This window comes from Pelecanus crispus, chromosome 1 (assembly GCF_030463565.1).
Source record: "Pelecanus crispus isolate bPelCri1 chromosome 1, bPelCri1.pri, whole genome shotgun sequence".
NCBI classification, from domain to species: Eukaryota; Metazoa; Chordata; class Aves; order Pelecaniformes; family Pelecanidae; genus Pelecanus; species Pelecanus crispus.
The window spans coordinates 86,387,086-86,397,015 of record NC_134643.1 but is presented as its reverse complement, the minus strand read 5'-3'; the positions used below and the strand labels follow the sequence as shown (position 1 = coordinate 86,397,015).

Genomic DNA, 9,930 nt, shown 5'->3' with positions numbered 1-9,930 from the left:
CGCCATGCAGAACAGCTGCACCACTGGGAGGAGCTTCCTGCACAGAAGAATGAATCTCTTTTTTCTGCCAATGAAACGTTATCATCCCTTTCAAACTTACAACCAGGCTTCAAAGAGATTGTCCAATTATTACGTTTTCAACTGGAAACATGTACCAGCCCTCACTCCCCAGCAAAGGGGTGAGGGATGAGTGCTGCCAAGGGCAGGCTTGTAAAGACATGTCATTATGTGGCAGCAACCACCGTCAAACCATTTTTTTCCCTTTCCTCTTACATCACCCGGAGCCAGCGGAGCCTGGGGGCGTGCTCCTTCATCGGCCGTGAGCGGAACCCCCGTCTACAGGAACAGAAACAGGAAGGAGGACAGCACCAAAGGAGAAGAGCGGTGCCGGAGGGTTCACGGGGAGAGGAGAAGCCATGTACAAGAAAAAACTGAGAGGGTAAAAAAAACAATTGCTGACCAAAAAACCTCACCCATCTTCAGCTCTGTGTTGTCGTTGCTCCAACCCAAGGGGACCCCTCGCTTTGTCACCCCAGGGGTGTGCTTTCTGTGTGTGCAAAGTCTCTGCCTTGCTTGGGGAAGGGCGAGGGTGCTACTTGTGCCAGCGTACCCAAGTCAGGGCCCTGGCCCTCTGTGTAAGTGCGAGGGGCCACACCGGAGTCTGAGCCTGTTGGGGAAGTTCCCGCCGGCATAAAACTGTCACAGGAGCTGTAAAATGGCAGGGAACAAAAGGCTCTGATAAAAACGAGTGAAAGATGGGGGTGGGTTGGGGAAGGGCTAAGGCAGGAGCTGGCTCACCCCAACGCTGGGCAGCAAGAGAATCCAAAAGTGCCTCTTCCCTTCTTGACTGTTTCAACGTCTTGAAATGGCTGTTGTGCCACAAAATAAACAGGAAGTGTCGGACCAGACATTTTCTGTCCAATAGAGGGGAAAAAAAAGTTCTAGTGCAAAGTTTAGTAAAGAAGTGCATTGACTGTGCAAGGCGTTAGCAATGGAGGAAAAACAGGGATTAAAGAAGTTTTGACACATCTATGCTCTTACATTTTTAGATATTACTATTATTATTATCTTGCAGTGAGCAGAATTTTAAATAGTTTCTAATAAAAAGTGTTAGGGGAAGGAAGGAAATTTATTAAATATCTATAACGGTGCAGTTTATTATGCAGAGTTTTAATAAAAGAGATATTAGGTTTAGGAGCTGTTTTCATAAAATTAGTACGTTTTAAAATAAACCCACTGCATTCCTGTTCAAGTTATGGATAATGGAGCAATAGAAAAGATATATATAACACCTTTTAAAAGATATATGTAATCAGTCAATACATTTTCAAGGTTTAATTCACATTTACATAGCAGCTGCATATTAATGGCAAAGAAGATAAAACCTAGGAGACAGTTATCTTGGCTGTCATCCCTCTGCCATTTTCTCCTCTAACTCCTCTAAACATTTTTGGGTGCAATTCACCTTTCGAGTACTCAAGTCAGTCTTTACAGTTGGTGTATTTCTCTCCAGCTCTGAAAGTTCTGAAAGGGTTACAAGTTTACCTTCATGAGACTGATGAACCAAATTTAGAAAGAAAACTAAAAAAGTTTTAGGACTTTTTTTTTCTTTGATTTGCTAAGTCTCAATTTTGTCTCATATTTGTATCAAGGAACCAGCTATTAAGTGCTTGATTTTTTGAGTTAGGCTCCATGTGTATATGTGTACTGTACATAACAATGCTGAACAGCAAGGACTGTTTATGATAGCTATAAAATTAAAAAAAAAATTGATTGCATGCCTTTGGGCAATTTATCTATAAACTCACAACTTATTTTAAGTATTTTCTTATCTGTTTTGGGGACAAAAGGGAATAGGTGCTGGGATTTTGCATAGACTCTATAATGTGGAAATATTTCATGATGTTTTTTAAATTTCTTGTCTGTCCTTCTGTTAGAGCTCTTTAAATTTACATTAATCCATTATTTTAAAAATAGCAAGTCATATCTAGCAGATATTTATAAGAATGCAGACTTTTGTTTATATTGGATTAAGTTGATTACACAATAAATTTCACTTAGCTTAACACATCTTTAAGGTGGTTTTATCTTGAAGATTAGTGTATTGCAAGATTGTTCTAAAGAAATGGCTTTATGTCCCTGAAAATGTGCACAGGACACCCACTGCAATAGCTTATCCAAAGTGCAGTATTTTATGGTCGAGACACAGGCAAGAGGGTGCTTAAGACCAATTTAAGTAAGACCTGGAAATTTTAACTTGTCTGTATGTTATAATCAGAGGGCAACAACTACAGATACCTTTGAACAAATCAGGTCTCTGTAATCTATTGCAATACTGCTTTCCAAAACCTTAAAGAGACCTTCTGTAAGAATTAGATGAACTAATTGGGCTTGAGTATTGAAGGTTCAATGTATTTTCTTTGGTGAACTTCAAACACTGTCACTGTATGTGTGTATATACACACACACACATATTATATATATAATGTATAAATTATGTATTTTAGATATATGTGTTCTCTAATCATCAAAAAGTTTTAAAGAAATTTAAGCTAATAGGCTTAATGTCTGCTAGATTTATTCTGAATTACTCTAATATGGAAAAATATGTATCTGAAGTGCATTCTTACATAAATCTCTATATAAAGCAGTTGTACAAAGCCTACAAAGTGCTAATGATGACTTCTTATTTATATATCATGAATAATTACTGGTATAAAGGATAAATTCATGACCAACACTGGCAGTCTTTGTATAGTTACTTAATTGACAATATTTAGAGATCTGTTCTGAACTGAATAGATGTGGATCTAAGAGATGGACGATCTGTCAGAAAATGTCATTCTTGGGAGCTGCATCTTTTTGTATAGAGCACTTCCTTTTCCTCCTCTCATGTAGGATTGTGCCGACTGGGCTAATCCTTATGAAAATGCAAACAGCAAGAGAATCCAATGAGGAGAAATACTCAGCTCCATAATTTATCAGTGGTTTTATTTTCTTTCTTTTATTTTTTATTTTTCACAAAATTTGCAACAGCTCCCTACATTGAAAAGGGCTACATAGAAGCCCTGGAAAAATGTCTGATGCATAAAAAGATAGAGAAGGCTTTTAGAAATACTCATAATGACGGGGAAGAGGACAGCCGTAGGGAGAGGTGAGGAGGTGAAAGTTTTGCATGCAGTTGCAGACAAAGGGAGGATTAAGTGGTTCAGGGTTTGGTTCCTTTACCCTGCCAAGGTGCCTACATCTCCATTTTCCTTGCATTGCTCTCCCATGTTTTGCCCTTCTCAGTTCTCCTCTCGTTTCCGCCACCCTTTCCCTTTTTTGTGTACTGGAGAGCTACTGAAAACAAAGTTGTAAACAGTGATTCCTTGAAGTTTCTTTTCTGTTTCAGCATGTATATATCTAAGAAGACATTAAAGAATCATTTTGACCCCCGTCAGTATCCAAAGGACACATACCTACTATGCAAACTGCAGTGGGGTGAGACTGGCAGGCCTTGGATACACTGGGTCAAAAATGAGGGTTGCCATGCTGAAGTCTACTTCCTGGAAAGGATCTTTAAGATGAGAAGATCCAATAATTACGTCAACTGTTCCATCATCTGGTACTTGTCCTGGAGTCCTTGTGCGAAATGCTGCCATAAAATACTGAATTTCTTAAAGCAGCACTCAAATGTGAACATAGATATACGTGTAGCACGGATTTATCACATAGAATGGGAGTATTTCTGCCAAGGTCTGAGGAACCTTATGAGCTCAGCAAGAGTAACCATTGCTGTCATGGAAATTAAAGGCAAGGATTCCTGTGCTTTATGGGACTGGGAAGGGTGAACATGTGAAATTTGTGCATGGGTGAATCTGGTATGGGCTTGCTTCTGTGCCCAGTGTCCTGCCCAGCTTCTTTGGGGGCACATCCATCACCGTTCAGCGACTGAGTGTCGCATCCAAAAAAAGATGTTCAAATATTGCAGGAGAAGGGGGATGGAACTCTTAGCAACCAGACCTGTATGAAAATTCTCCCTTGTTTAGAGACACCATTTTTCTGTCACTCCTGAGGGAATGGGAGATAGGATGCTTCTCCCTTGTCCTAGAGGACTAAATGCAGCTGCTGGGATAAGGCTGGTTGAAGGGGCCCTCCACTGTTAAGAGAGGAGAAAAAAAAATGCCCAGAGAGAATGACAGCGGTTCCAAATACAGAGTGGGCAGCATCCATCAGCTGGCCTGTCCACAGCCAAGTGGTCTCTTTGTCATGGGCACAAGGAAGAGGTTAAAAATTCTTGTTCCCTGAGCTTGTCTGGCATCTGAATGAACTCATCTTGATTCCATTTCTCCAGACTATAATGACTGTTGGAAAACCTTTATCCAAGGAGGCGCTGATGATGATTCCTGGACTGAGGGCTTTCAGCCAGAGATAAATAATAATCGTTCAAAGCTCAACAAATTATTTAAGGTTAGTAGACTCTGAGGGATAGGGGGAACCACATGAAATGATTTGCAGTCTGGGGTCACTGAGCTGTAAAGAGCAGAAAGATGATGTTCATATCTAGTTGGAGTTTAAAGGGTGCTGAAGCATGCTTTTGGAAAAAGTAATACAGTAAAATCATAGGAACTATCCTGTCCCATTGGGAGAGAAGCACTGTGGATTTTTTTCCATCATATTACAAAGCAGAGACTAAGAGTGGAGCTTTTCTCCTTCAGGCTCCAGAGTGGGAAATCCCCAGATTATCAGCTGAAACTCCAGTATCATCCCAGAAACCCTCCACCAGATTCCTTTCTAATCAGAATCTGGGCATGGGTTTCTGTTCACCAAATGATGCTACTCAGCTGCTTTCTGTCAATATCTGCAGTGGCTTGACACGCCCTCCCAGTCACTGGGCCCCTACATACTTCATTAAAGTCCCTTCCAGATTTGATTCAGCAACTTCCCTGACTGGTCTGAAGTGTACAGTTTCTGTGAGATGAGAAAAGCTGTTCAAAAGGGAATGTCTGTCCCCTGGGAAAATCCAACCTTTGTTTTTGTTTTGTGTCAGACCTTCTGAAAGGCAGGAGAGAAAATAGACTGTTCACCAATGGTGCTGAAATTTTGTGTCTCAGGAGACAAGAGACCCTGCTTGAATGATTAGGTCCACACCCTTGGCCTGGAAGGACTGCGTACAAAAAAACCCTCTAGCAAAACTAGGATAAGTTCTGCAGCATTTTGATTTCAATGTATTAGAGTTTTCTGACAAATGTTATTTTTAGTGAAACAGAGTGGAAGAAATCTATGGCTAGATAGATTATTGAACATCTGGGAAATCCATTTTATATGGCATCTGTGGAAAAGAAATATTCTAGGCTATAAAAAGTGATAGACTACTTTCTGCTATGTCCATTTCAAATCACAGCAAATCCAAAGTGCAATTGTTAAAGGATCTAAATGTCATATTTTTATTTTCATTTCAGGATCTTCGATTCATAGAATCATAGAATTACAGAATATCTCAAGTTGGAAGGGACTCGTAAAGATCATTGAGTCCAACTCCCTGCTCCTCACAGTACTACCTAAAATTAAACCATATGACTAAAAGTCTCGTCCAGATGCTTCTTGAACTCTGACAGGCTTGGTGCCATGACCACTTCCCTGGGGACCCTGTTCCAGTGACCGACCACCCTCTCAGTGAAGAAGCTTTTCCTTATGTCCAAGATGATCTTCCTCTGAGGCAGCGTCATTCCATTTCCTCGTGTCCTGTTGCTGGTCACCAGAGAGAGATCAGCACCAGGATTACCCTGTCCCAGGTGGAGAATCCGGCAGTTGCTCTTGTTAAATTTCATATGGTTGGTGATTGCCCAGCTCTCTAGTCTATCGAGATCTTCCTGTAAGGCCTCTCTACCCTCAGGGGAGTCCACAGCTCCTCCTAGTTTAGTATTGTCAGCAAATTTACTTAATGTGCATTCGATTCCTGTGTCCAGATCATGTATAAAAACATTAAAGAGCACTGGGCCTACAATTGAGTGCTGGGGAACCCCACTGGTAACTGGTCACCAGCCTGATGTAACCCCATTTACTATAACTCTTTGAGCCCGACCCATCAGCTAATTGCTCACCCAACATATTATGGACTTGTCTAGCTGTTTGCTGGACAGTTTATCCAGAAGGATATCGTGAGAGACAGTATCAAAAGCTTTGCTAAAATCAAACCCCACCACATCTACTGGCTTTCCTTGGTTAACTAGATGGGTGACCTTGTCATAAAAAGAAAGTTGCTTAGGCAGGACTTTCCCCTCATGAACCTGTGCTGGCTATGACTAATGACTGCATTGTCTCTCAAGTGTTATTCAGTAACTCTCAGAATAACCTTCTCCATAATTTTACCAGGCACTGAAGTGAGACTGACAGGCCTGTAATTACCAGGGTCTTCCTTCTTACCCTTCTTGAAAACTGGGACAACATTTGCCAGCTTCCAGTCAACTGGGACCTCTCCAGGCTCCCAAGACCATTGAAAAATAATGGAGAGAGGTCCCACAATGACATCAGCCAGCTCTTTCACCACTCTGGGATGAATCCCATTGGGCCGCATAGATTTATGTGCACCCAGCTGGAGCAACAAGTCTCGAACAAGTTCAGGGTTGGCTGGGAGTTTACCATCCCCCAGTCATGGTCTTCCAACACAGGGCTCCAGGGGTCCCAGGGCCCATCATCGGTGTTGAAGACAGAGGCGAAGAAGGTATTAAATGTCTCTGCTTTGTCTACATCCCTATTTGTGAGGTGACCGACCTCATCAAGTAATGGACCGATGTTATCTCTGATCCTCTACTGATTTCACCCACAGAAGATGGCCAGCTGCCTTACTGCTTGTATGTAGAAGATAATAATCACAAAATGTCACTAACATTCCCCAGTTTCTAAAAGCCACCAGTATCCTGGACAGACAGCTTGTCACTGGGATTCTTGAGTATACTGGACAGTGCTAAATATCCCTGATGAGAAACTTCTGGATGTGGAAATGGAAGGAGATAGCAGCCAGAATGGGGAACAGTGTCCCAGGCCCAATACTCTGGTAACATTGTTCTTCCTCTGATGTGGCCCAGTGGTACACAGGCTGATGGGAAAAGGGTACTTAAAGAGGACTGCTAAATTAGCACCCCAACAGTTGATTAATTTACTGTAACTTACTTCAACTGAGGCATTTTGATGAAAACAGACTATTTCATTAACTCTTGAAAAAGGAATCTCTGGCAAGAGAAGGTCAGGGTGCCAAAAGAAACATCTCTGGAGACCTGCTGTCCTCTCGGCTAGCCTTGTCTCCTACCTCAAGCTGCAAGAGGAACAGAAGTGAACCTAAAAACATAGAAAATGCCCTGTTGGGGCAGAGAGCATAGTCCAGACACTACATCTAGTAGTGGCAGGAGGAGATGCTTTTTAGGGAAAGCAGACAAGTCTGGCCACTATCTGTGGTCCATTATGATCCAGGCACACTACCTCAGTACCCACAATGACTGTGGTTGGGAACCCTGCATCTTTAGTGTCTGTTTATGGACTTGTTACCATGAATTGCTCAGATCTCTTTTGACCCTGTCCTGCCAGCTGTGTCCACAGTTTACTGGGGCAGCAGATTCCAGAAGTTCACAGCTTGCCATGTAAATAAGTACTTGCCTCTGTTCTAAACTGATCAACTAATCACAATAAGTGCTAGTTCTTGCTATACTAATGTCTCATCATTAATCACTGAAACATTTGTCTGCATTTGAAAGACTGTGCTAGCCTAGAGAATTTTCCACTGATTCACTGGGAGCTATAACATGTAACTGACAGCAGCACTTGATCTTAAAAGAGCAACTTAAAAGATCCACAGATGCTCCATTCAATAGAAGCAAATCCTCCATCCACCAGGTGGTGTGACTGTGGAATGATAATTACAGTATCCATGGTCATTGCATTTCAGCAGCTCCAACTCAGCTGGCTGAAAGAAGTAAGAAAATATTTTTATCTGCAAGCCTGTCCTGGAACTGGACCACTAGATGTATCCACTGGAAACTCCTTGAAAATTGTCCTGGTTTCAGCTGGGATAGAGTTAATTTTCTTCCTAGTAGTGGGCATAGTGCTGTGTTTTCAATTTAGTATGAGAACACTGATGTTTTAGTTGTTGCTAAGGGGGGCACAGCCAGAATAGTTGATCCAAACTGACCAAAGGGCTATTCCATACCATATGACGTCATGCTCAGTATATAAGCTGGGGGGGGTTGGCCGGGGGGCAGCGATCGCTGCTCAGGAACTGTCTGGGTATCGGTCGGCAGGTGGTGAGCAACTGCATTGTGCATCACTTGCTTTGTATATTATTGTTACTATTATTATTATATTGTTATTATTATCATTACTATTTTACTTTATTTCAATTATTAAACTGTTCTTCTCTCAACCCAGGAGTGTTTCTCACTCTAACTCCACTGATTCTCTCCCCCATCCCACTGGGGCAGGGGGAGTGAGCGAGCGGCTGCGTGGTGCTTAGTTGCTGGCTGGGGCTAAACCACGACAAAAAGCAAGGCACATTAGGCTGCATAAAGAACTGTAAAAATGCAGCTGTATCCCTTGCAGTAGTCAAGCTGGATTGTTTACTCCTCTGTTCAGTTGTTTGCTCCTCTGTACTGTGCAGAGGTATAAGCCCTGCTGTCAGTACTGAGTGCTTGGGAATAGAACCTCTCTCCATCCCCTATCCCTGACACTAGGTTATTTTGGCAAGACTAGGATACATATTCACTGATTTATACCCATTTTAGTCATTAAACACTAAAGCTATGATTTGGCCTCATACTTCTGTAATTTGTGTTGCTAATCTTTTAACACAGTCAATAGAATTACTCAGAGTTTTGGACCAGTCTATTCTAAAGAGAATCTGGCTTATGGAAACTAAGAGATGACAGCCAGTAACTCACAAAATGGCAGCACTCCTCAATTAAGCAGGGTCCACTTTGGTAGATCTGTCCTCTTGTTTAGATATGGTTCTTTACATCATACAAGTTCAGGAGGTGATGCTTTCAAGCTGGTCTTAAAGAGGCAGAGAAAATTGATCACACAAGTTGTTATGGGGGGGAAGAGAAACACAGACAATGTGAAACCACTAAGCTCAGTTTATGAAGTGGACCGAGTGTCCCCCCTCAATCTCTACTGCTGAAGGTCTTTGTAGTTGTTGGCACAGGCTGCCAAACAAATGACATCACAGTATATCTTCCCAGCAGCTTTGGGGATGGTTCTGTCACTTGCCAAGGTTCATTATGCTTAGTTCTTGTTTCCATTGTCCTGTTGGCCTTGGCTTACTACACTCAGCCCCTGTTTGCATTGTAACCAGCTCTTGGCCAAAGCAAGGCTGTGACATTCCTGTGTCACAAGCAAGCAAGAACCCCAAACTGTTTTCACAATAAAAACTGAAGGCAATTATTATGGTCTGTGTCTCTCAGGGCCCTGAGGGCATTAAAAAAAACCTTAGTTGCCTTGACCACCCTCACTTGGGGCTTCCACTGACACACTGCCCATAGATGGCTCAGGAGCTCCATTTAAGCTCAGGTCTGCACTATTAGGCCCTGCCTGAGCTATGATGTAGGTGTGCTTGTCTCCATCTCTCACTTCCATGCCAGCCATGGATCCTGTTAATCTGTTTCCTGACCTGTGAAATGATTTTCTGGGTTGACCTCAGACCTGTCTCATCTCTATGCACCAGCCCAGTAATCACTGCATCTCTATGTGACCTTGGTCGCCATCACAGAACCTGATCCTGACCAGAGGATTGACTTCCCAGCTTGACGTAGGACCTTGGACCTGCCTCATCAGCATGAATCTACCTGAAAATCTGGCCTCTTGGTTGATCCTGGCTGCTATCCCTGGGGCTGCCCTGCTCTCCTTTTCTGGGTACACTGTGATGGGCCCTGGCTAGCAAGGCTCCTTCCTTGCTGTCTG

General features: G+C 42.5%; 1 protein-coding gene across 1 annotated transcript; it reads left to right on the top strand.

Moving 5' to 3' along the window:
• The first annotated feature begins 377 nt into the window (after positions 1–377).
• On the top strand, positions 378–8,143 carry LOC104032552 (C->U-editing enzyme APOBEC-1). The gene is made up of 4 exons (XM_075718768.1): positions 378–439; positions 3,395–3,795; positions 4,337–4,452; positions 5,445–8,143. The coding sequence occupies exons 1-4, from the start codon at positions 417–419 to the stop codon at positions 5,466–5,468; spliced, it is 564 nt and encodes a 187-aa protein (XP_075574883.1). The 5' UTR covers positions 378–416; the 3' UTR covers positions 5,469–8,143.
• The last annotated feature ends 1,787 nt before the right edge of the window (positions 8,144–9,930 follow it).

What these genes read in the sequence shown, in the direction of transcription:
- LOC104032552 (XM_075718768.1), top strand. Translation starts at nt 417, where the DNA reads ATGTACAAGAAAAAACTGAGAGG. An exon ending in TGCTGTCATGGAAATTAAAG is followed by an intron (nt 3,796 to 4,336) that starts GCAAGGATTCCT and finishes CCATTTCTCCAG; the next exon opens with ACTATAATGACTGTTGGAAA. An exon ending in AGCTCAACAAATTATTTAAG is followed by an intron (nt 4,453 to 5,444) that starts GTTAGTAGACTC and finishes TTTTCATTTCAG; the next exon opens with GATCTTCGATTCATAGAATC.